Genomic DNA, 27,414 nt, shown 5'->3' on the forward strand with positions numbered 1-27,414 from the left:
GTGCACGTGTGTGAATTGGAGCAAAAGAAGATAAGAATGGGCAATAGGGCCAATGCAGTAACCAGTTAAGAACTGAAGGTGAAAGCAAAAGAGGAGGTTGCTCCCCCAGCACAGTCAGCACCCCCGTTTTCCAGGTGTAGAGGGGAGGGCTTGGAGGCTCTATTGGTGTTCTTCCTTTTCACTAACAGTTGGCAGTGCCATCAGTTGTAGGTGTTTGTTGTGAACATATTAAGGAACTAATTCTTGGTTTACAAAAACTAAGAGAAATTGCATATAGATAGAATGCAATTTCCAGCAATTGACTCTTTTCCTCTTTATAGACGTAAGCTATCTATGGCTGTTTTAATCTTTTTTTCTTTCCCCTCATTGTAGAGAAAGGGTGATTTTGTATCCTGTCCAGGTGTAAACCCCTAACTTGGACTCCAGATTTCACCTCCTCTGGAACCTTGAATTCTTGCTTATTTTCTTTCCTCTCAATCACATTAGATGCATCTCACTTATTACATACTTCTCAGTTAACAGACCTACACAGGTCATTTTCCTTAAACAAATACATTATCTTGAACCTGTTGCCCCTCGGAATATTGTCTAGGAAAATAAAAGCAAAAGCTTCTTTGCTGTTCCCCCTTAAAGTGTTATCTCCCTATTTTCTGCCACTCTTTCAAGTAACTAAAACTTGGGGTGTGAGTAGCTTTGCAAGGAAGCCTCCCTCACTCCATCAGGGTCTATTAGTCACACCTTCACTGGTTCTCATAGCACTCTGTTAAGACTGCTCTTACTGTACTTAGCAGCTAGGACTGTAATTATCTATTTACACTGTGTTATTTACCTCTTTGTATTGTGTCACTTCTGCTCGAGTCCCTAAAAGGAAGGAAAGTGACCTTTATCTTGGTGTCGCCAGAAAATAATGTTTTCTTTTATCAGTGCCCAATAAATGTTGGGTGGGAGAGAAGGGGGCTAACAGCTACAGAACCACGGCTATGTGCTAGTTTTTCTGTAACACAGGTGAGATTGTGCTTACTTTACACATAAGAAAACTGAACTTTACAGATTTCAAGGAGTTTGCCTAAATTCATATAACTACAGTAGTCTCCCCTTTATCCATGGGGGACACGTTCCAAGACTCCCAGTGGTTGCCTGAAACCGCGGATAGTACCGTACTCTATATATACTATGTTTTCTCCTATCCATGTGTACCTATGATAATGTCTCATTTATAAATTAGGCACAGTAAGAGATTAACAACAGTAACTAACAATAAAATTGAATAAGTATAACAACATACTGTAATCAAAGTTATGTGCATGTGGCATTATTAAGTAAAAGAAAGGTGATTTGAACACAAGCACTGTAACAGTGCGACAGTCAATCTGGTAACTGAGATGGCGACTAAGTGGCTGACGGGCGGGGAGTGTCTACAGCGTGGAGACACTGGACAAAGGGAGGATTCACGTCCTGGCTAGGATGGACAGGGATGGTGTGAGATTTCATCACACTCCTCAGAACGGTGCACAATTGATAACGGTAAACAGATAATGAAGAAGCCTAGAAAGTGTTTTTTTAGTTGGAAACCACAGACTAAGGCGAGTATCTTTATAAATATTTCTTTTTTCACTTAAGATTCTTTCTTAAACAACAAGCTTCTTGAAAGAGTTAGCCCTACGTATTGCGGTCATTTTCCCTAAATTTTGCTCATCACTCAGCCTACTAGTGTCTGGCCTCTGCCCCTTCCACTGTATTGAAATCCCTCTCATCAAGGTCACCAATAGCATCTATTTCACGAAATCTAATTCATACTTGTAAGTTCTTAGCTTACTGGACTCCTCAGCTGCAGCTGACACATCTCAGAATTCTATCTTTTAAATTTTCAACTTTGGTCTCAGTGATCCTACTCTGGTTTTCTTCCTGTAAGTATTAGCTAATACTTGCTGTATGTTTATCCATCGCTATTCTAAAGGCTTTGCATGTATTACAAGTACATTAAATCCTCAAACAATCAAGGCTTCGAGAGATGAAGTAACTTCCCAAAGTCACCCAGGTGGTAAGTGGCAGAGTTTGGAGGATGCAAAAATCACACAGACTGGGTCCAGTCTCCATGATATTAATCACTGCTTATCCTTAACATACTTTTTCAGTCTTCTTTACGAGCTCGTTTTTCCTGGTGTCTTAAACACTGAAATTGTCCAAGATTCCCTCATTGGCCCTATGGTTTCTTACTTACACACTCTCCTTGTGTAATCTCGCTTAGTCTCAAGGTTTTAACTGTATGCTCTTAATACTCAGCTCTATACTCAGTCTCATGACTTATCCCCTGAACTTCCTTCCAGCTCTCTTCATCACTTGCCTGGTGTATTGTAACAGTCTCAGGCCTCTCTTAAATCTGTCCTGAGTCATCTCATCAAAACACATGGCACTGCCCTTTCATGACTCAACACTGCCAACAGGTACATTCTCAGTTCTTTAGCATGACACTTACAACTTTCTGTGGTTAAAAGCATGGGCTTTGGAGTTAAACTGCCTGGTTTCAATCTCGGCTCTGGCAGGGTGCAACTTTGGGCAAGGTACCCAATGTCCTTCTGTTTTACTTGCCATATTTGTATTATAATTGTGAGGATTACTTGAGATGTCTATGCCCGGCGTATAATAAGTACTCGGTAATTGTCAGCTATTGTCAATATTATGTATCTCGTCCCATCTCCTCCCATTCCCTGCCTCATGTTCATGTTCTAGTAACACTGTATTGTCTATCATTCCCTAAAGGTGTCATGCAGCATCATGGCTCACGATCCTTGCCCTGCCCCCCACGCCCCTGCCCCAGTCAGGCTAATTAGCTCTCTTCTGTGACTTTATAGACTCTAACTTAGCACTTAACACAGCCAATTGAAGTTGTCTGTTTATATTTGTCCCCTCTGCTGGGCTGTAAGCTCTTTGAGCAAAGGGCCATGTCTTTCACTTCTTTGTACCCTCAGCACTTAGCATCATGCCCAGCATACAGTCAGTGCTTAATAAATGTTGGTTCAAGTAAATTGTTTCTAGCTTCACTGAATAACTGTTAGGAATCCACAACATTTGTGGCTCACTTGACCAGGAAAAGGATGTCTCTTTTTCTTTGACCAAGCTGTTTTTCCCATTTCAGTAAATCCTACCATCATCTTCCTAAATGTTCCAGTAGAAACCTTGACTCCTCTCCCCCTCTACATTTAATTAATTAGTATATTACATCAATTCTATCTCCAAAATGTCATTCTTTCCATCTCCTCTCAGGTGGCATTGGCCTCCTAACCGGTTTGTGTACTTCCATTCTTGCCACTCCCCCACTCCACACAACACCCAGAGTAGTTTTAAAATGTACATCAAATCATGGTACCTGTACTGGTTAAAAGCCTTCAGTGTCTTCCCACACTATTAAGAACGACATCCCACTCCTGTGGCATCTCATCCCCAGCACACTGGCCTTCTCTCAGGACCCAGCACACACTACACTGTTTCTCGCTTCTTGCACATGCTTGCTTACTCTGCCTGGGACACTTGCCTTCTAGTTGTTGTCTTTAACCTGCGTGTTTTTTCTCACCCTTCAAGTTTCAGCATTAAATATGACATCTTCGGAGAGGCTTTTCCTAGGGACCCTTTGTTAGTGTCTGTCTCTGCACTCTGTGTGCTTTCATTGTGGTACTTATCAGAATTTATAATTATGTTCACTTAAGTTTTACTTGTTGTGTAGTTTGTCTCAGTGTAGATGTGGTCCTCGCACCTGGTCCAGTGTCTGGTACATCATTAGCATTTAATAAATATCCCTTGAATGACTGAATGACTTGGTAAGTCAATCATTCAATCAATAGAGCAGGGGACTATATGGACTTTCTTTTTGGTCTCTTAGGTAAGAAACACTTTACAACTTCAGCTAGCAATTTAATTGCTGAGATGAATCACCCTGTTCAACCGAGTTGAGAGACACTGTAGGAGACCTTAATCAAGCCAGAAAAAGATCTACTTTTTGAAAAGTCTGGTTCTTAGGCCCTTTATGCTTGTGAGTGAGTCAGGAATGATGACTGCAATTACTAAGAACTAGTGGTTCTCAATTTGGCCTCCCCCCAGGGGATACTTGGCACTGTCTGGGTATATTCTTGGTTGTCAAAACTGGAAGAGGCACTGGGAGTGTGTACTGGCATCTAGTGAGTAGCAGGCAGAGATGCTGCTCGGCATCCTATAAAGCACAGGACAGCCCCCCGCCCCCCCAGAATTATACCACCAGATAAGTCAATAGTGTCGAGGCTGAAAATCCAAGAGAGAAACAGGAGTACCATCTACTTTGCGGAACGTAATAGACTATCCAAATATAGGTGTTAGTGTCCTAGAGGATTTGTAAAACTCCATAATTGAAGCATTAATAAGCTTTCTGTTTCCTAAGATTTATTTTTGTTCTTTAGAAGTTTCTGTTTGTTTGTTTTAAACAAAGAGTCCATTGATGGGGCTTAGGAAATTGCTGAATACTCTTAAACTGTATCCAAAATAGTGTAATTGTAAGCATTTATCTGGGAGGAGGGGCCATCAGATTCTCAAAAGAGTCCATGACCACCCAAAAGATTAAAAAGTCACTGGTATGGAAAGACCTTTGGTTGTCTGGACTGTACTTTAAAAAGTCGTGTTTTGTGGACTGACTGTTCTGCAAAACACTTAGAAATATGTGTCCTGGAGGGGTGTTCTTTAGAGCTGTCTTAGCAGTCAGGTAAGTGTGATGGAAGCTCAGATCGCTTTCTTCCTAATTGTGGGGACAAAAGGTTTCAGTGCGCTTTTAAAAGACCATATGAGGTAATTTAGTAGCCCTACTAAAGTGGTAGGCACACAACAAGTGCTCAGCAAATGTTATTTTTCTTCCTTTTTAGAGGACATTGTGAGGATTTAATAAAATAATGCTTTCAGAACTAAATGAAATAACGCATGTGGCACACTGTCTGGCCAGCAGCAGAGGTTTGATAAATGTTTGTTTTCTCCCATGCATTCTTTATACTAAAACCCAGGGTCTTCTCACTGAAAGTAAGGAAAAGAGGATAAGCCCAGAAATCTGAAAAATTTGAGTTTCAGTATTGGCTCTGCTATTTTACTGGCTCTGTTCTTTTAATCCTGGCCAAGTTATGTTCTGAGTCTTACTTTTCTCACAGGTAAATGAGGGTAAAGCCTCCCAGGGCTGCTGAGAAACATAAATGAGATTAATGTATATAAAGGACCTAGCATATGGATATACTTACATGGGTTATAAATGGTACTCAATGTTAAGTTCATTCCTCATTCAAACAGTTCTTAAATCCGACCTCAATGAAGCCTTTCTACAATAGGAGGATCATTTGCTGGTACTATGACCTTATCTAAATATGAAACTCAAATGTATAATTTCTAGCACTTGTTTTCACTCATACTCACATTTGTTCATGTAAAATGATAATATTTCATTTAGATATATTTTCAATATTTTGTTCTGTGAGCTCTGTGTCAGCAAGGCCAATTAGGCTAAATCCACTTAGCATCCAATATAGCAGCACTATGTTCATTTTTTTAAAATTTATCAGGCACTTACTGGTACCAAATCCTCAGCATTGAACGACTAAGAAGAAAGAGTTCCCTGGCTGTGAGGCATTTTCCCAATATTTCTGATACTGGCAATAATAATATCTAAAATTTAATATATACTATTCATATATATTCATTTTCATATATATGTATATATAATTTATATATTCCAGCTACTGTTCTAAGCATTTTCTCTAGATTAATACATTTAATCCTTATAGTAACCCCCATTTTATAGGTGAGGAAACTGAGGCACAGACTGGTTAAATTATTTCCTTATCTAATATATATTGTTATTATGATCACTCCCCAGAGCTGGTGAATTAAAATAGTATGTCTGATAAATATACTGATTAATTTCTTTCACTTTAATTTCAAAAATTTACATTTTTAAAGAAGTCATACATACACAGTAAAAACTTCAAAAGGTACTAAAAGGTATACAATGAAAAGTAAATCGTGATTTCTAAATTCTGGTAATGACTGAATAGCTTTTATCAGACTAACTAACCATCACGAAAAATTGAAGGTATTAGAGAGAATCAAAAAACAGGCAGAAACTAGAGGGAATTCAATCCTTGAAAGAAGGGAACTACACTGGATAAGTATCATAGTTATACATATTTTGTGTGCTGTGTGACGGAGCTCAAGCAGGAATCTGCAGGCTTATTAGCCTGAGGATTCAGAACACAGAGTTCAGAGTTGCCAGAGTCTCACAATATAAGATGCAAGATCTCCAGATTCAAATACAAATTCACACATCATACCAAGAATCAGGAACATCTCAACTTGAATGAGAAAAGACAATAAACAGATGTTAATACCAAGATGACATATATGTTCGTATTATCTGACACGAATTTTAAGGCAGCCATCATAAAAATTTTTCAAGAAGCAATTACAAGCATGTTGTAAACAAAATGAAAAATTACAAACTATAAACAAAGAAATAGAAAACATAAAGAATGGAGATTTTAGAACTGAAAAATATAATAACCAACCAACCAAATGAAAAACCCAAACTTACTGGATGGGCTTAATGGAAGAATGGAGATAACAGTGAAAGAATCAGTGTGAAAAAACACACTAATATATATATATATATATATATATATATATATATATATATATATATATATATATATTTTAAAGAACCAGTGAATTTGAAAATAGAACAAAATTACCCAATCTGAACCAGAGAAACAACAAAACTGGGGGCATCAAAAAAAAAATATTCAAAGAAATAATGGCTGAAACTTCCCCAAATTTGGTAAAAGACATAATACCACAGATTCAAGAACTTGAATGAATCCCCAAAAGGATAACCCCCCCCCCAAAATCCAAGTCACATCATAATCAAATATCTGAAAAATAAAGACAAGAAAAAAACCCCAAAATAGAAACCTTAAAATTAGGTAGAGAGAAGTGATGCATCATTTTATATTTGCATCTACTGTGTTTCCTCCCAAATAAGACAAGGTTTTACATTAAAGTTTGCTCCAAAAGATGCATTAGGGTTTATGGTCAGGGGATGTCATCCTGAAAAATCATGCTAGGGCTTATTTTCCGGTTAGGTCTTATTTTCAGGGAAACATGGTTTTTGGGAACAATGATTCAAATGACAGTGGATGTCTCATCAGAGACCACAGAGACCAGAAGGTAAAAGCACTTTTTTTTAAAGTGCTGAAAGAAAAGCATTACTGACCCAGAATTCTATAACCAGTGAAAATATCCTTCAGGAATGAGAGAAATCAAGAAAAGAGAAATCAAGGCAGAAGGAAAACAAAGAGATTTGTCTTCTTCAGATCTGCCCTAAAAGAATGGCCAAAAGAATTTCTCCAAACAGAAAGAAAAATTATAAAAGAAGAAATATTAGAGCATCAAGAAGGAAGAAAGGATAACAGAAAGGGTAAAAATATGGGTAAAGACAGAAGACTTTCCTAGTCCTCTTGAATTTTAAAAATTATGTTTGATATTCGAAGCAAAAACTATAACACTGTCTGATGTGATTCTCAATGTATGTAGAGGAAAAATTTAAGACGTTATTTTAGAGAGGAAGGTAAAGGGACATAAAGGCAGGTAAGGTTTCTATAGTTCACTCAAAGTGGCAAAATGTCAATATCAATAGATTGTGATAAATTATATGTATATGATCAAACACCTAAAGCAACCACTAAAAAAAATCTATATAAATCAAAAGTACTACAGATAAATAAAAAATGGAATTCATAACAAATGTCCAATAAATCCACAGGAAGGCAGGAGGGAATAAAAAGTGAAGAAACAGATAAAAAGGCAGACTTTAACCCTAATATATCAATAACTACTTTAAAAGCAAATGGTCTAAACACACCAATTAAAAGACAGAGATTGGCAGAATGGATAAAGAAAACGACTCACTATATTTTGTCTACAAGAAAGTAATTTCAAATATAATGATACAGAGAAATTGAAAATAAACATTTCAATTGATTGGAAAAGATATACTACATTACAAAGACATATTATGTAAACAGTAATAAAAAGAAAACATAAGTAGCAATTTCTTTAAATAGTATACCTATCCTTAGCATATGATCCTGCAATTGCATTCCTGGGCATTGATCCCAGAGATATGAAAATGTACATTTGCACAAAAACTATACTTTTAATAGCCCCAAATTGGAAACTACCCAAATATTCTTCAATGGTTAAACAAACTGTGGTACATCTATACCATGGAATACTATTCAGCAACAAAAAGGCATGAACTATTGATGCATGAACAACTCGGACAAATCTCAAGGGAATTATACTAAGTGAAAAAGCCAATCTCAACAGGTCATATACTGCCAGATTCCACTTATATCACATTCTCTAAATGAAAAAACTATAGACATTAAGAACAGATTAGTGGCTTCCAGGGATTAGACATGGAGTGGAGGAAGTGAAGAAGGCAGGTATGATTATAAAAGAGTAGCACAAGAGAGGTCTTTGTGGTGATGGAACAGTTCTGTATCTTAACTGTGGTAGTGGTTACATCAATTATACATGTGATAAAATTGCATAGCATTAAATACACATACACACACATACACACACAAATGAGTGTATATAAAATAGGTGAAATCTTAATAAGCTCTGTCGATTGTACCAATGTTGATTTCTTGGTTTTGATATTATATTAAAATTATATAACATGTTACCATTGGGAGAAACTGGGTGAAGTGTACATGGAACCTCTTTGTACATTTTTGAAATTGTCTTTGGATCTAAAAACCATTTCAAAATGAAGAAATTTAAAAAAAAAATTGTTGGTGGGATAAAAAAAATTTGTTGGATGGCAGATTGATACTAAAGAAGAAAGAATTAATAAGCTTGAAGATAGATCAGTGAAGTGAACTGTAATATAGAAGAAAAAAATATTGGAAAAAAGGGATGAGAGGTTCAGTGACTCATAGGACAGTGTCGATCCATCTAACACACATAAGCCCCAAAAAGACAGGAGAGAGAAAATAGGGCAAAAATGGATGTAAAGAAATTCCAGCGGGTAATTTTTCAAATTCTATCCCAAACTGCAACTCACAGATTCAAGAACTGAGGGAACCCCAAGTAGGATAAATACAAACAAAACTACACTGAGGTACATCGTAATCAAAGTTCTGAAAACCAAACATAAATTTGTAAAGGCAGCCAGAGGAAAAATAAAAACATATCATATACAGTGAAACGATGATTAAAAACAAGACTGACTTTCCATCAGAAATGATGGAGACCAGAAGAACATGAGAAAAGTCAAACTAGAATTTTCTATCCAGCAAAAATATCCTTCAAAAGTGTAGGCAGAAAAAAAATGGAAAGCAGATAAGTAAAGGCTATGAGGGGAAAGAGAATGTGGAATTATTTTCTCTTTAGAAAAACTGGAAAATTGACAAAGTATAAGAAACACATTTTCAGACACTGGACAATATACAATACAAGATAGTGATCTGAGAGGAAAGGAATACAAATAGGGTGAGCGCTATCATCACCCCAGCTTTTGGTCTGGAGTTAATCCCTGGACTATGGTGCAGGGATGAAGGGGAATCCAAACATAGCCTGTCAATCTCTGAGTAGAGGAGACAGAGACTGCAATTCAGAAAGGCCAAGGTAGTTGGAAATTGTGGGGGGGAGCTAAGCCAAAAAAAAAAGTGCTAGAAATATGCATAGAAGTCCCCTTGAGTTTTTTGATGAATATCAATCTGAATATGTGCAGGGTAAAACTTCAAAAAGATGGTCTAGAAAAACTTCCAGGGAAACAATTACTGAGGAGTTGTAAGATGAACAGTTCCTAGAGTTCACATAGGGCCAAAGTGGAGAGACCTCACTGAATATACGGAGCATCAACAGAGACTTCAGAGGGACAGTGCTTTCAAAATGAGCTAAACGAGCCCAAGAATAAAGACTACTTGAGACCTATTTTAAATGAGATTAAAAACAAACCTTAAAAGGATCAAACTGATTCATAAGTTGTCTATCAGAAAAAGCACAGTCCTCTCTAAATTAATACAGAGAAATCCAGCACTCAACAATGTAAAATTCACAATGTTGGATGTCCAATTTTAAAAAAGATTACTAAAAATACAAGGAAGCAAGAAAATGTGATCTAGAGACTGGAGAAAAGTCAGTCAATAGAAACAGATACATAAATGACAGAGATAATAGATTAATAGATAAGGACGCTAAAACAGCTATTATAAATATGCTCAATATGTTCCAGGATGTAAGGAAAATATGAACACAATGATCAGAGAAATGGAAGATTTTTTTCTTGGTTATCTTTTAAAAAAATATTTTATGTTATTGGAAGATATTTTTTAAAACAGAAATTCTAGATGTGAAAAATATAATATTTGAAAGGATTATTTCACTGGATGGCATTAACAGCAGTTAAAAACTGCAGAAGAAAAGATCAATAAACTTGACGGCAAAGCAACAGAAACTCTCTAAAATGAATCACAGAGAGAAATAAATGACCAAAAAAATTAAAAGTGTTGCAGTGACATATGGGATAATAAAAGTGGTCTAACATATGTTTAACTGGAATTAGAAGTAGAGAAAAGAAAGGACAAAAAAGAAATAATAGCTGAAATATTTCCAAATTGGATAAAAACAATAAACGCTCAGATCCTAGAAGCTCAATAAACCCCAAAACAGGATAAACACAAAGAAAACCATACCAGGGCAAACCGTAATCAAGCAGCTGAAAACTAGTCACAAAGAGAAAAGTTAAAAGCAGCCAGAAAAAAGGGCACACATTATAAAAGGGACAAAGATTGTTAACGGAGTTCTCATGAGGAAATATGCAAGAAACAAAACAATGGAATGATACCTTTAAAGTTCTGAAAGAAAAAAAAAAACCTAGAACTTTATACACAGTGAAAATATCCTTCAAAGATGAATTTAGTGGTTACCCGAGGATAAAGGGGGTGGGTAAAGGGGATCAAATATATGGTGATGGAAGGAGAACTGACTCTGGGTGGTGAACACACAATGTGATATACAGATGATACATTACAGAATTGTACACTTGAAACCTATGTAGTTTTACTAACCATTGTCATCCCAATAAATTTAATTAAAAAAAAAAAAGATGAAGACAAAATAGAGACTTTTCAAACAAAAGCTGAATTTATTGCAAGCAGACCTTACATTATAAGAAAAATTAACTGAAGTTCTTTAGGCAGAATGTAACTTTTACCAGATGGAAACCTGGATCAGCACAAAGGCTTGGAAAATGCTGGGAAAAGCAAATATATAGATAATTATAAAATATATTTTCTTACTCATCTTTTCATTTATTTTTCCTTTTTAAAATTAATTAATTAATTAATTAATTTTTAAATTAAAGTTTATTGGGGGGTGACAATTGTTAGTAAAGTTACATACATTTCAGGTGTACAATTCTGTATTACATCATCTATAAATCCCATTGTGTGTTCACCACCCAGAGTCAGTTCTCTTTCCATCACCATATATTTACATCTTTTCATTTCTTTAAACGACAATTCAGGTCCCTGTTGGGAAAAGCAGGTCCAGTGGTGGCTGCATATGTGCTAGTGCATTCCAGCTTGAGCATTGCATCCCTTGGCTGGTACGAGTAGCTGTCTAGCCTACTTGCACCCCCTGCTAGGGACCATACAGCAGGTGCCCCTACTATGAGACCTCTGGTCTGGTTGTGCTCTAGATCTTCTCTTCCACCCCTTCCTTTAAATTTCTCAGTTCTTTCCTCTCAAGGACTGGCGTCATGACCTGTGCCTGGACTCCCTAACCACAATAGGGACATGGAAAAGTTACCCTTAGTTATACTTGATCGAAAATCTGTAACTTTAATAGTTTTGAAATCCCAGAATTTTACTTCTATCTAGATAGAAACACAACAAGAATGGATTGTTGACTTAATAAAGGGAGATTAGAAGTCTTGCTTTCTCAAACTAGAGCTACAACATCTGCTTAAAGAAGCTGAAAAAGATGAAAGTGAAATATCAGTGAGGGCTCTGACTCGTGGAAGGAAAACATTTACTTCAAAGACATAGGGTGAAATTGTAAATAAGAAACAAAAATATGATTAAAATTATCTTTATATTTGTCATTAATTTACCTTATAGTGTCTTATGCATAGAACATTTTCCTAGTTTCAAAATAATCAGCTAGTTAAGTGGTGCCATCGTTTTCAGATCATTCATTCATTGTTAAAGGGAAACTGAATAATTTTAAGTGTAGACATGATGAGCTTATCAAAAATCAAAAATTGTTAGAGCTTTTAAAGTAGAAATGAAAGTCACTGAAGCATTGTATGCATAAGTTATTGCACTGCATGGGCTTAGAGACCAATAAAGCCTTAGACAGTGCACATTGCTCAATGCCTACTAGATGAAAAGTTAGTAAATCACCCACAGTACTGCCTCTTTTCAATGGCACAGTAACTTGTTTATTTAAACATTTAGCTCTAAACATGAAGACCTAGTTGTTATTTCATTTGCAGAATTGCACTTTCACTTTACAGACAAGTCTACAAATGTGGCCAGACTTGCTGTTGTGCTGGTAGTCATGTGATATCAGCACTAACTAATCTTTGAAGAAGATCTGTTTTATGTGAATGGTTGGCAACAAACACAAGTAGTACTAAAATATTGAAAGTGCTGAATAACTTGTTTGAATCTCATGGTTTATCCTGGAACAACTTTGTTTATATTTGCATGGAAGTGCAAAAGCAGTGGCGGGTGAAACTGCTCGCACCACGGTACGGATTAAAGCAGTAGTACCAGAGTATACCTGCAGATATTTCATTCTTTACTTTCATGTACTCACAGTAAAAAAACAAAACAAAACAAAAAAACAAACAAACAAACAAAAAACAATTTTACTTAAGAATGTCCTTGGTGAAGCACTATAAATGATTAAAGCATGATCCTGGATTTAATGTTGTGTGACACAATAGGAGGCATGCAGAAGGTGCTTGTGTTATAAACTGTACTATGATGGTTGGCTGAAGGAAAAGCACACCTGTGATTAAGATGTGGCTTCACTAGCCAAGCCACTTTTCATGCAACACCATTTTTGCTTGAAAGAACAACTGACGGGAAAACCATGACTAAATACTTGGGTATTTGGCAAATATTTTCCCAAAAATGAAGTGAGCCTATCACTTTAGGGTAGACAACTGACATTATTTGTTGCCAATGATAATATTCACATTTCTGAGTGAAAGTTAGATTTTTGAAAAACGTCATTCTTCGACGTAAGCTTGACAGCTTCCCAAAATTTAAGCTTTATCCCAATGAGATCAACAGTGATACCAGTAATGTGATTTTTTTGACATTGCATAAAATGTTTCAACATTTGTAATATTTGCATAACTCAGTGAACCAATATTTTCCATATAATCAATATGTATAAGATGGGTCAAATATCCATTCAAAGTACAAGATGACCGAATTTTAATGTAACAGTATATAAAAAGTTCATTGATATGGTTTCAGATTCCACCAGCATTAACCTTTAAGAAACTACCATTTGTAGAGTTTTTGTGTAGTATCAAAGAATATCCATAATTATCAGCAAAGGTTATTAAAATACTTCTCCCTTTTCCAACTCCATATCTATGTGAGGCTGAATTTTCTTCATATACTTTAACAGAAAGAGCGTCAGAACCCATTGCATGTATGAGAAGTCAACTGTCATCTATTATGCCAGATGTTACAGATGTGCACAAATGTATAGCAATGCCATTCTTCTCATGAAATTTCTTTTTGTCTTGGAAAATACAGTTATTCTTTATCACAACATGTTATTTGTGCTAATGTATACTGGACTTATTTTTCTAATTTTAAATAATAAATATTTTTAAAATTACAAAAGCAGAATTGACTGTTTAAAGTAAGACAGTAACATATGCAAAAGTAAAATATATGACTACCATAGCACAAAGAAAGAAAAAGGGGAGAGTGGAAGAATATTGTCATAAGACCGCTATATTATACATGATGTAATACTATTTGAAGCTAGACTATGATGTTAAAAATGCATACTGTGGGCCGGCCCAGTGGCTCAGGCGGTTAGAGCTCCATGTTCCTAACTCCGAAGGCTGCTGGTTCGATTCCCACATGGGCCAGTGGGCTCTCAACCACAAGGTTGCCAGTTCAATTCCTCGAGTCCCACAAGGGATGGTGGGCTCTGCCCCCTGCAACTAAGATTGAACAAGGCACCTTGAGCTGAGCTGCCTCCTGAATGGCTCAGTTGGTTGGAGCGCGTCCTCTGAACCACAAGGTTGCCGGTTCAACTCCTCGCAAGGGATGGTGGGCTGCGCCCCCTGCAACTAGAAACAGCAACTGGACCTGGAGCTGAGCTGTGCCCTCCACAACTAAGACTGAAAGGACAACAACTTGAAGCTGAACGGCACCCTCCACAACTAAGATTGAAAGGACAACAACTTGACTTGGAAATAGTCCTGGAAGTACACACTGTCCCCAATAAAGTCCTGTTCCCCTTCCCCAATAAAAAAAAAATTATTTGAATATAAACGGTCTAGGTACCCCAACAAAAAGGCAGAGATTGTCAAACGATAAAAAATCATGACCCAACCATATGCTGTCTATGTGAAATACAAATTAAATATGAAGATACAAATAGGTTAAATGTAAAAGGACAGAAAAAGATATACCATGCAAAAATAATCAAAAGGAAACAGGTATGACAATATTAAAATCAAGCAAAGTAGACTTCAGAACAAGGAAAATTAGCAGAGATAAATAGGGACATTTCATAATAATAAAGGGATCAATTCATCAAGAACATATAATAACCCTAAATATGTACACATCTAATAACAAAGCTTCAAAAATATATGAAGCCAAGCTGACAAAACTAAAAGGAAAAATAGCCAAATCCAAAATCTTGGCTGGAGATTTCAACTCTCTCAGTAGTTGACAGAACAAGCAGACAATAAAATCAGGGATATAGAAGACATAAATAATACTCTTAACCAACCTGACCTAATTCATAATGATAGAAAATGCTGTCCAATAACAGCAAAATACACATTTTTTGCAAATTGCACAGGAAACATTCACCAAAATAGATCATACACTGGCTCATAAAACAAATTTCAATAAATATAAAAGTACTGAAATCATGCAAAGTATGTTACCTGAGCACAACAAAATTAAATTTAAATTAATATAAATAGAAAAATGTCTGGAAAGTCCTCAAATGTTTGGAGCTTAATTTTTAAAAGTCCACACTTCTAAATAACCTCATCAGTCAAAGAAGAAAATTAGAAAATACTTTGAACTGAATAAAAATGAAAACAACATGTCAAAATTTGTTGGATGCAGTTAAAACAGTGCTGAGGTGGAAATTTATAACATAAAATGCTTATATTAGAAAAGAAGAAATGTTTAAAATCAATGAACTAAGTTTCTATCATAAGAAACTAGAAAAAGAACTAAAAATCAACACAAAGTAAGGAGAAGAAAGGATATAACAAAGATATGAGCAGAAAAAATGAAATAGAAAAGAGAAAAATAAAGTTAATGAAACCAAAAGCTGGTTCTTTGAAAAAATAAAACAAAAAACTGCAGTTCAATAAAACTGATAAACCACAAGCTAAAATGATCAAGGAAAAAGGACAGAAATTAGCAATACTAGGAATTAAAGAAGGGATATCACTACAGCTCCTACAGACATTAAAAGAATAATAAGGGAATATTATAAGTGAATTGGCAAATTCCTTGATGACCAATTATCAACATGGAAGCAAGAAGAAATAGAAAATGTGAATGCCATATAACTAGTAAAGAAATAGAATTCATAATTAAAAACTTTCCCATGAAGAAAACTCCAGGCTCAAATGTTTTCACTGGTGAAATCTATCAAACATTTAAGTAAGACATAGTATTAATTTTACATAAACTCTTTCAGAAAATAGGAGGCAGGGAAACTTCCCAAGTCATTTTATAAGATCGGCATTGCCCTGATATCAAAACGAGACAAAGACACTACAAGAAAAGAAAACAATAGGTCAACATTCCTCACCAACATAGACACAAAATTCCTTAACAATATTTCAGCAAACTAAATCCAGCAATATATAAAAAGGCTAATATACCATGATCAAGTAGGTTTTATCCCAGGAATGTAAGGTTAGTTTAACATGAAAATAAAGTAATAATTACTGTAATTTACTGTATTAACAGATGAAGAGGACACCATTAGATCATTTCAATAGATGAAGGAAAAGCACTTGACAAAATCCAACACTTATTTGTGAGAAAAATTCTCAGTAAATTAGGAACAGAAGGAACTTTCTCAACCTAACAAAGGACATTTATTAAAAAACAAAACAAAATAAAACAGTCTACAGCTAACATCACACGTCACAGTGAAAGATTAAGCGCTTTCACCCTAGATCAGGAACAAGACAATGATGTTCACTTTCATCACTTCTATTCAACATTGCATTGGAGGTACCAACCAGTGTAATAAGGCAAGAAAAAGAAATAAAAGGCATGAAGATTGTAAAGAAATAAGTAAAACTCTCTTTATTCACAGATGACATGTTTGTATACATGGAACATGCTAAGGAATCTACAAGAAAAAAGCTACTACCTCTAATGAGTTTAGCAATGTTACATTATTCAAGATCAATATAAAAAATCAATTGTATTTCTATAGTCTAGAAACAACCAATTAGAAATTGAAATTAAAAAATACCATTTACAGTAACATCAAAACCATTAAATACTTAGGGATAAATTTAACAAAATTTGTACATAACCTGTTTGCTGAAAAGTATAAATTAAAAATTTGAAATTAAAGACTTAAGTATTGGAAAGATATACCAAATTCATGGATTAAAGATTAAATATCGTTAAGATGCGATTTCTCCCCAAATCAATCTATAGATTCAGTATAATCTACAGATTGCAAAGTAAGCCTATTTTATATTAGCAGCATATACTTGTATATAAATTCAACTTAATTCTTTTCAATGGCTACATATATTCCCTCATATGAAGGAGGCATAGTTTATCCAACCAGTCCATCAAAAGTGGCTGGCTAAGTAAATATTTTTTGCTTGTAAATTTTGTTTATAAATCTACCTGATGATTCAGGTATATACATATATGTGATATATCCGTATATATGTATACATATACATATATATGGGTATACAATATCATTTAACTGCCTTACTCTAGCTTAGATCATAGGATCTAAATAGTATTACTGGACTAAAAAACATTCTTACATATAATAGTCCATAAGCCTTATTACATGGAGTGGGTGATTTGCTAAATTAGTGATGCACTTGTCTTTTTATGGGACCCCATGTCACCTTTGGGCTTTCCCTTTGGTAGAGATACCTGGGCCAGTCATATGGGCATGCTCCATTCCTCTAGGCTGGCCAAGCTGGCTCCCCAATTCTTGGGCTGGGACGAACTCCCTGATCACTGGCTTTATGGCACCTCTAGTTTTGTATTTTATGAGGGTTATGAATAAAATGTCACCACTAATCACTTCTAATATTTGTGCTGGGCTTGCCTTCCCAACTCCCTTGGTTCATTGGCAATCTAATGTTTTCCCAGGGATACATCTATTTCCTACAGGTGGTATCTGCCTTGCACTTCTTGCAAAGGATGAACAGTTGGTACTGGGGTTAAAGTGTTTCCAGAAAAAGACTAGACTACGCATCCAATTCTTCCATCTTAAAAACAGAAGTTTTCCAATGTGAATGTTGAGAAACGTATTATTCAAACACTCATTTATTCAGTTGTTCATTCAATGAATGAACACCAACTAGGTGGTTGTTAACCACCCTGCTAAGCATTAAGGGGAATGCAGACAACCAAAACACAGCTGACCAGATGAATGGTACAGACCAGAATGTTATAGGAGTGTACTTGAACCTCTTACCAGGTTTGCTTTTCTCAAGTCTCTCCCTTTTGCAATCTATCTCCCATGCTCTACCAAGTGAGCTTTCTAAAAACCAATGCTCATCTGTTTCCACAGAAAAAAAAGTGTAAGCTCTTTAGTGTAGCATTCAAGTGTTTTCATAATCTGGCTCCAGTTTCCATTCAAGCCTTAATCCTTCCTATTCTCTCTCATAAACCCTATGTTCTATATCACACTTCTCACCAGTCCCATGGGGCACCAGGTCCTTTCCAATCTCTGTTTCCTTTGCCTAGAATGCCTTTCCCACTTCTTCACCTGGCAAAGTCCCAATCAACCTCCAAGATCCAGTTCAAAGTCTTTTTTTTTTAATTTATTTTTTTAATTTATTGGGGTGACAATTGTTAGTAAAATTACATAGATTTCAGGTGTACAATTCTGTATTACATCATCTATAAATCCCACTGTGTGTTCACCACCCAGAGTCAGTTCTCCTTCCATCACCATATATTTGATCCCCCTTACCCTTGAGAATGTAATGCTGAGCGAAATAAGTCAAAGTCTTGATGAAACATTTCCTCTATGCTCCTCAACTCTCCCGGATTTGAGCACACTGTTCTGTCGCCTTTATTAGATGATGAGATTTTTGAGGGCACTGGGTTTATTTTGTTAGTCTTTGTATCTCTGAATCCAGGTCTGAATAGGGCCTGGCAAGTAGTAGGGGCCCAATGAATATTTGTTAAATGAATGAAGGAACAAATGAATGTGAAGGGAGAGCTGAAAGGGCTTGTGAATATTTAGGTAAAGGATGTTTAAAGGCATAGGGCTGGAAGCGGGACCTAGGAAGACAGTAGAGAGGTGAGGGGAAGGCATTTGGAGGAGGAGGAGCATTATTATCACAGGAGGTAGAAGAACAAAAGCCCAGGACTGAGAGTGAAGATAGTGAGGAGGTCGGTCACCGACTAGATTTTCGATTATATTTTCAGCTCCTGGAGGGCAGGGTACTTTGCACACACCTACGTTTCCTACTTCTATCTGATGCACACCTCCACAGCCACTGTCCCTACTGTCTTGTGGTTCTTATTCTGCTCTCTAATATAATTATTTGTGCATCTACATATCCCCCCAGCGCTTATAGCATCCTCCTTCTTGGCTGCTTGAGGTAGGGGATGAGATATTGGCGTCTTTGCATCTTCCAAGATACCTAGCATAGTGCCTGGCACACAATGGGTGCTCAGGAAATATTTTTTGATCTACCATTTGTTGATCTGATTACAGAGGTCCAGAAGCATATTTGTGTGCAACTGTGTACTGTGGCCTGAAACTTATATACACTGTCACACTAGGTAGTCTATTTTTGACAATTTTCATTAAAGTATTATATTATTGTACCTGGAAGACTGTCATTTCAATTTTCTTCTTTGTTCCTTCTTGGATGACTCACATCTCTAATACCAGAAGGAAGGATATGATAGAAGGGATTCAAAAAGGGTTTGGACAAATGTATCAATGACAAAGACATAAATGTCAGGTATAAGAAATTGTTAGGAACATGCAAAGTGGAAGGAGAAAATTTGCATTTCAAAAGTACCTATTATGTGCCAAGAAGTGTGTGTGAGTTATTTGATATACATTATATCTCATTTAAGCTGGCAGAATATGTCAGTATAAAGACAGGACACGTCTCTCTTCCAAAGCCAAGGCCACACCCACTGAGGCACATCGCTTCTCCAGGTACCAGAGGCAATAGTCATCTTTATTAAAATTTTGTCAGCCTTTTAAGACAGATGAATCTATGCATTCTATAGCTTAAAACTCCTTTTGACATAACTTGATCAGTTTTGAAAGTCTCAGTTCTTTAAATCACAATGCAATCTGAGATATTCCCACAGCAATAACAGCGATTACATTTGTTCACAAATGTAATTTGTTCACTTACCTTTATATTTCATAAAGCTTTCAGGTACTGAATAAAGGTAAGTCAAGTCAAGAAAAGAGACTTCTATTAACCCTGACATCAGCAAATTGTCTCAAATTGTAGTTTACCTTCTCTTTGTATTCTAGACACCATGAGTGGTTTTTCTGAGCTAGATATTATACCTCATCCATGGTTAGAAGAAAATTGGAAGGAAATTAGTTTAAGTTGTTTCTAATTTTTAAAAAAATAATAGTAACTTTCAAAAGCATAATGTTCCCAAGTGTACAGTTTCCGCATGTGGCAGGAATCAAAATGTTATAACCAAAGTACTATCTCGGGAAAAAGCTGAGAAAGCGGGGTGGCAGGCACTGGCTCATTATTATAAGTCACACCGTCTAGGACCTGTGGTTACACATCCTGATCTGTGATAACATGCTTCCTGCCAGGTGTGGGGTGAGGGGAAGATAAGGGGGCACACCTTCAGGTAAGGGATTACCAGCACACTCACAGGTCCCAGACAGCTTTCTATGAACCTGTTTTGGGGAAACTAGAACAGACATCTTTGCTGTGGAAAACATAAAGCCCATGTCATATGATTAAAGAAAATGGCAAAGGTTCAAACGACATGTTTTGCATTATGGATGGTCCTGCCCCAACCTCTGTGTGCCACTAATCATTGGAAAAACACCAGAGCTGTCTTTGTGGTGATTATGTGTTTCTTACATTTTACATTAGTCAAAGAAAACTGAGAGACCAGGACTACCACCAAAGAACATAGGTGAGCCATACTGCCTATGGGACTTTTGAAAGATAGACGAGAACCCAGCTTATACATTTAGAAAAGTGCCCCTTCTATTTTGAGGCTAGGGGACGAAAATATGTACATATTCTAAAGAGTTCTTTGTGTGAACAGGTGACCCCTTCCCACAGTCTCTGTAATTAATTGAGAAATTAAAGTTGGTTGGCCTTTGAGATCTCTTGTAAAAAAGGCAGAGGTCTTGGGTATTTTGGAACAAGAGTCCACTATTCTGCCAAGACAGTGTGTTATTGTTATTGGAGTGTCTCTCAACAAAACGGTATTGAGTGGCGAGGACGTGATTTTGATTAGGTGGAATGACTCAGCTCTTCCCCTTAAAGAAGAGAGGACTTGTCAGAGCCTTACTTACCTCATGATCTGGGATCTCAGAGGATAGTGTTTTCCCTAGGACGACCCCGGTCAAGTATGTCCAACATCGAGCCGTGTTGGCAAGGTTATAGCCTCCTGTCTCCATCAAGAATTGTGAAGTTAGGAAAGAATAGTCACAAAACAGCAGGAGAGGGAAGGGGGTAAGGAAGGAGAGAAAAATGTTTTAATAAAAGGGATAAAAAGACCTGTCTACCTTGCAGAATTTTACCCAAACACCCCTTTATGATCTTTTTAAACCACCTAGTAGGCAGACTTTACTGCACCAGTCAGACCATGCACAGTGGAACCGGGAAGTCCAAGGCCGACAAAGATTAAAAAGGTCCTCATCTCCGAACAAATATGCGCCTAGGACTCCAGGCTCCACAATTCCACCAAGTCATCAGCAAGATCCCTAAGAACCCGGATCTCTTGAGGTGACCTACCCAACGTGAAGGTTTGTGCAGTGCATTTTGCAACAATCTGATACAATGGCTGCTACATGTGATTTGTATGTTAAAGCTATTGGCAGATATAGTCCTGGATATGTCCAGTAAAGAGAAAAGGAAAATGCTAACAGAAAAAAAAAAGACTTCCTTCTTTTAGTATCAGCATTACTTTTCTCCACAAAATGCAGGCCCAGTAGCAGAGATCAAAGACAATGAGAAGACGAAGGGACCGTTGACTGACACTCTGTCCCATCTCGTCAGGTCCTGTCACAGTCACCCAGAAGCCATATTATACTGGCTGATAATCAGCATAGCTTTGTTCTGAATAGATACGTTCTGCCATGCAAGCATTCGAACATTGGCTGTTAGCTAAATTCCAAGAGTGTAAGGATAAAATGGAAGGATTTCCCAACCTCCAAGCAGCCTGAGAGAAATAGAGTCTGGTTTATTTTAGGTAGGGTGACAATATAATTTATCATCCAAAATGGTACACTTTTATGAGTAAAATGGGATACTATTAAGAATGACACCAGGATAACATGTATAAATTGGGATGCATGGTCACGCTTTTCTTAAGCCTTTCTGTTCCTTGAAAGGTCAGGGATGCTGGGCCTTCTGGAATGTGTCTTTGAGGCCTCAATAAGGTCCACTGAAGCTTGGGGATGTGGCCATCTCCACTAATTGTCTATGTGTTATTAGGGGTTGAGAATTTCAGTCAAATAGTACAGGTATTACTTTAAACACTTCTGATGTGAAAAATCTGAATTTTTAAGATCAACTTATTGGGAGTGATTATTTGATTTCAAAAAAGAGTCAGTATAGGTTTTAAGTAATAAGCTCTCTCTGGTGTATGTACGATGCGATTTGATTTGCAAAAATTCCATTTAAGCACAGGCATTTTCAGGAATACACATATTGCAAAAGCCAAAACTTTGGGCTGAAAAAGCAAAGATACTTTGAAATTCTCAAGTAAAGGCTGTCCTCAAACAAAAGTCAAATTCGCAGAGATGGATGTTGTGGAAAGGGCCTTTTTTCTTCTCCTCTAGCTGTACCTGTATCATAATCACTATCCGTAATGCTGTCAAGGAAAGTAATATGTCACACAGTACTTATCAATTTTATCTTTGCCCTGAATTGAAGTTAATACATTTCCTTCCAGCTTTTCTTAAGAGGTTGTCTCATGTAAGCACCTTTAATTTTGATCCCTCTAGAGTTTGAGGCTGCTAAAGGACCAGGCATGGGGATTTGTATAAAATGTACACTCATTTTCATAAGGCCTTCCCACAATCTCCTCTAATTTTGGTTTTTACAACTGGTTGACAAAACAACAAACTATTAGCTGTTGCATAATACATACATTTTAAGCTCAATCTACTTGACCATGTTATTTTAACACATCAATCCATTCATCCAATAAAATAAAGACTGTGCCAGATAGATAGACAGGAGATTCTAAGCAAGACATCTTCAAAGGCAGCTGAGGTTGTGAAAGGTCCCTTCTATTGAACAGACTCAGCTTTCTGTTGGTTAAGTAAACACTGAAGGCAAGAATGTCCAATTGACTCTAGATCTCTCAATTTTACTTTATTGTAACGAAGTCATGTTTTTGGGGGGGTGAGGGAGAGTCATTCCTGAAGTCAGCTTAGGTGAAATTAATTCATGTGTTTACTACATGTATTTGAGTAAGGTTAGAATTTTAGTGGTATGTTTCCAAAAGATGATTATTAGAACTGAGAATCAAAGACTACAGAGAGAAGATGGACCACAGTCGACTGCAGTTAACATCATCTATTCTTAATAAGGTCTGATGTCACCTTTAACCCAAAGACCTTTCTTTAGGAATTGAAAATTTCATTTCAGAATGCCAAGGAGTCAATGCACATGCTAAACTGAGCAGGAGGCATGTGTCAGAGTACTTCCTTACGCTGAACTTGAAGGTGGCAGAGTTCACTGCCTCAGGCTTCTGGACCACAGATAGGGTGATATTACCTAATCTAAGAAAGTCAAGTTTTCCTGAGTGTCAATCAACAAAACATGGAAGAAGGTCAGCAAATTCTCCTGGTGACCTTCCTTTGTACTCACCTCCTCCCAAAATGAGCGTTGCCAATTGCCACTGCAGGACGTACTTTAGACACTTGCCAATTCCCACTGGAGTCATGTTAAAGGAGCACATGGGATCCCCAGCTACTGTATCGGCTCCCAGCTGTAAGACCACTGCTTTGGGATTAAAGGCTATGTATACCTCCTTCAATACACTGTGGAAAAGAGAAAAAATACAAAATGTCACAAGAAGATAGGTCAGCTTGCTTTAGGGGTGGTGCTGGTGGTGCAGCCAGTTGGAGGTATAGCTGAATCAGCAAAGAGTGAAGGAAAAAACCCAATTTGTCAAACTCATCGAACTTTCCATCTAAAAAGAGTGAATCAGACTGTATGTAAATGACACCTCAGTAAACTGTCTTGCAAAAAGATTCTCTCCACCCCCACCTTCAGCAAGGATCAAATATGCCCTTCTGTTTTAGAATCCAGACTTCCTTGAAATATCCATACTAATTTAACTTCAGTAGCCATTTAAGACATAGTATACACATTTACTCTGTCTTACAATCTGGAAAAATAAGACATATACATTGAATAGTTATTAAGGATGATTTCTGCTAATTTAAGACTGTCAACATACTTTATCAGCTGGTTATCAATGCTTTCAAAGCATAAATGTTATCAGCTTACTTTTTATTATACTAAAGGACTTCTGGGTTGTGAAATGCAGCCCACCCCCCAAATTCTTATGTAACCAGACTGTTATAGGGAAGGGAACTGCAACAACTGACCCTAAAAAACAAACTGTAGTGCGTAATAACGAGCATAATTTGGGGTCAAGTCATTCAATGCTATCAAATCAACCTAACAGCTTTTTCCAAGTTAGGAACCTCATAAATGAGAAGGAAGTTGTCAATGTGACAGATGACCTTAGTCAGGCTTCCCGTGTTATCATTAATTGAACAGTGACAATGTCCAGAACGCATTCCTAGGAGTTATAAGGTCCCTGCTCTCAAGGGGCTTACAATCTAGTTCCCAGACAAAACACACCAGTCCTCAAGGGCCTGAGTAACTCTCACAGAGACATAGAAACAAGTGCAAATTAACATACTTCACAGTTGAGAAAATGCAGAGTCAAAACGTGATTAAAAACGCTGGGGTTAATAACCCCTTCATAATCAACATGTCAAATTATACCAGTGCAGCAAAAACAGAAAAATCCCAGATCCTTCTGAAACTGCAAAAAGAATTTGGGAGAGAAAATGCCAATCTCCCAAATTCACATGTAACCAGGGCATTGAAACTATTGAAAAGCGTTCAGCTGCAGAGGCATTCTTTAACTCAAAAGACTGTTTTGTTTTGATTCCTTATCTACGCAGGCAAATATTGAGTGATTGTGGAGATTACACGAATATTATAAAACGTACGACATATGACCCTCAATACAGGACTACTCAGGCCTGTTCTCTCTTTCATGTGCTTATCTCCTGGGTGCAGGGGGACGATAAGCCACCTGAATAGTTACCCAACATTTATTGAGCATCTATGCGTACAGAGCACCCTAAGCTGCTGCCGGGAGACACAGAGGAAGAATGATCTCTGTTCTAAAAAGGTTTATAGCTTCATGGGGAGGAGAGAGAGGCAAGAAAGACGATCATTTTCTCCTTCATTCTTTCCCTCATTTCACAAACATTAAGTGAGTGGTGTGTGAGTCCAGCATATAACTGGACCAGATGTTGCAGGAACAAAGATGAATATGGCACAGCTCTTATCTTCATGTGACTCAGACTATGTCAATAAATAATTAAAATACCATGATAAATGAAACATCAGAGATGGCACAGAGGACAGAGTAATCAGCTTTTTTTTTTTAAATAATTTCAGGTGTACAAAACAACATGATTAGACATTTACACACCCCACAAAGTGATCACCCCAACAAGTCTACTACCCCTCTGACACCATACATAGCTATTAAAATACCACTAACTATATTCCCCATGCTGTACTTTACATCCCACGAGTATATTTTTCAATGATACTTGACATTCAACATTATTTTATATTAGTTTCAGGTGTACAGCATAGTGGTTAGACATTCATATAATTTATAAAGTAATCCCCCCGATAAGTGTAGTACCCACCTGGCATTATGCATAGTTATAACATTATTGATTATATTCCTCATACTGCATTTCACATCCCTGTGACTATTTTGTGACTATCAATTTGTACTTCCTCACCCCTTTACCTTTCTCACCCATGAGAGTAATTAACTTTTCCAGAGGATTTAGAAAAGGCTCTGCAGGGGTAACTCTTGACTTAGGTCTTAAAAGATGAGAAAACTATAAGGAGCAACCTTAAAATGGCTAAAATGAAAAATGGTAATAACATCAATTGCTGGTGATGATGTGGAGAAACTAGATCACACAGACCTTGTGGGTGGGAATGTAAAATGGTACAGCGAGTCTGGAAAACACTTTGGCTGTTCCTGTCAAAACTGAAAGCATACAATCCATCAATTGCACTCTTGGTCATTTATTCCAGAGAAACTAAGACTTATTTTCATATAGGAATTTGTACATAAATGTTCATAGCAGATTTGTAACAATCCAAACTTGAAACAACTAAGATGTGCTTCAACAAGTAAACGGTTAAACACACTGGTATATCCATGTCATTTGAATATTGCTCATCAATTAAAAAAAACCAAACTATTGATACATGTAAAAAAAAAAAAAACTTGGATGGATCTCACGGGAATGATGCTGGGTGAACAAGGCCAATCCCCAAATGCATACTGCATGATTCCACTTATATACCGTTTGTGAAATAATAGAGAGATGGGGAACACATTAGTGGCTGTCAGGGGTTAGGGATGGGTGTGGCTATCCCTAACCCCTGGGTTGCATGAGAGAGCCTTGTGCTGATGGTACAATTCTATATCTTGCCTGCGGAGGTGGCTGTAGTTATGCAAAGCCACGTATGTGATAAAATCCCACAGGGCTACACACATGTATGCACATGCACGCACGCACACACCAGTATAACTGGTGAAAACGAAATAAGCTCTAAGGATTGTACCAATGTCATTTCTTGATTTTGATCTTGTACTGTAATTGTGCAAGATGCTAATACTGGAGGAAGCTAGAGGAGGGGTGCACAGGACTTCCCTGTATATTTCTTTGCAACCCCCTGTGAATCTATGATTATCTAGAAATAAAAGTAAATTTAAAAGATTAGGAGAAGTTTACAGGCATGTGGGGAGAAGGTAAGGGAGTTGGAAGCAGGGATGGTTGTGGGGGTTAATGGTAGGGGACTGGGCTCAGTAAAGGAAGTGCACACACAAGAGCATGAAGGCTCAAAACTGGGCATAGTAGGAGGGAGGCCAGTGAAATAAGTGTGGGTCAGGGCACAAAGGGCCAGGTATGCCAGGCAGCGCAATGAATTCGGACTTGTACTTAAAGGGTGTGAAACACCCAAATACTGTGTGTGCGTGTGAGTGTGTGTGTTTGGGTGCATGGTTAGATTTACATTTTAAAAAGATACTCTAATTATAGCAGAGGATACGCTGAAGGTTATCAGGAGGCTTTTACAACCATCTAGACCAGTGGCAGCAATGGTAAGGAGGGAGAGATGGATTTAGGAGACATTTCTGCGGTACAATTGATAGGGCAACACATACTCACACAAAAGTATAGGACATACGCATCATATTCATGGGTGTTTGGTAGCAGGAGAGAGGAAAGGATAAAGGAAGGAAGGTGTTTCTGTGATAATTATTTTAATGATGGCCAGGAAGGGAAAACGAGTCCTCAGGGAGTTCTGATGCGGAGGGCTCTGGATGGGTAGAGAAAAGGGTAATTAGAAGC

General features: G+C 37.1%; 1 protein-coding gene across 4 annotated transcripts in view; it reads right to left on the reverse strand.

The window, feature by feature from the left end:
- The window catches only part of HDAC8 (histone deacetylase 8), a 184,670-nt gene that overhangs the window by 79,220 nt on the left and 78,036 nt on the right, over positions 1 to 27,414 (reverse strand). For 3 of the 4 annotated variants that reach the window (XM_019747973.2, XM_074323460.1, XM_074323459.1), the window contains exons 8-9: positions 23,588 to 23,760; positions 21,061 to 21,155 (exon numbers count right to left, since the gene is read on the reverse strand). In XM_019747973.2, coding sequence (XP_019603532.1) covers positions 21,061 to 21,155; positions 23,588 to 23,760 — 268 coding nt within the window. Of the gene's footprint in view, positions 1 to 19,251; positions 19,425 to 21,060; positions 21,156 to 23,587; positions 23,761 to 27,414 lie in introns of those variants that run through there. The other variant, XM_074323458.1, reaches the window with a different exon arrangement.

The sequence above is a fragment of the Rhinolophus sinicus genome, chromosome X (genome assembly GCF_036562045.2).
Source record: "Rhinolophus sinicus isolate RSC01 chromosome X, ASM3656204v1, whole genome shotgun sequence".
Taxonomy (NCBI): Eukaryota; Metazoa; Chordata; class Mammalia; order Chiroptera; family Rhinolophidae; genus Rhinolophus; species Rhinolophus sinicus.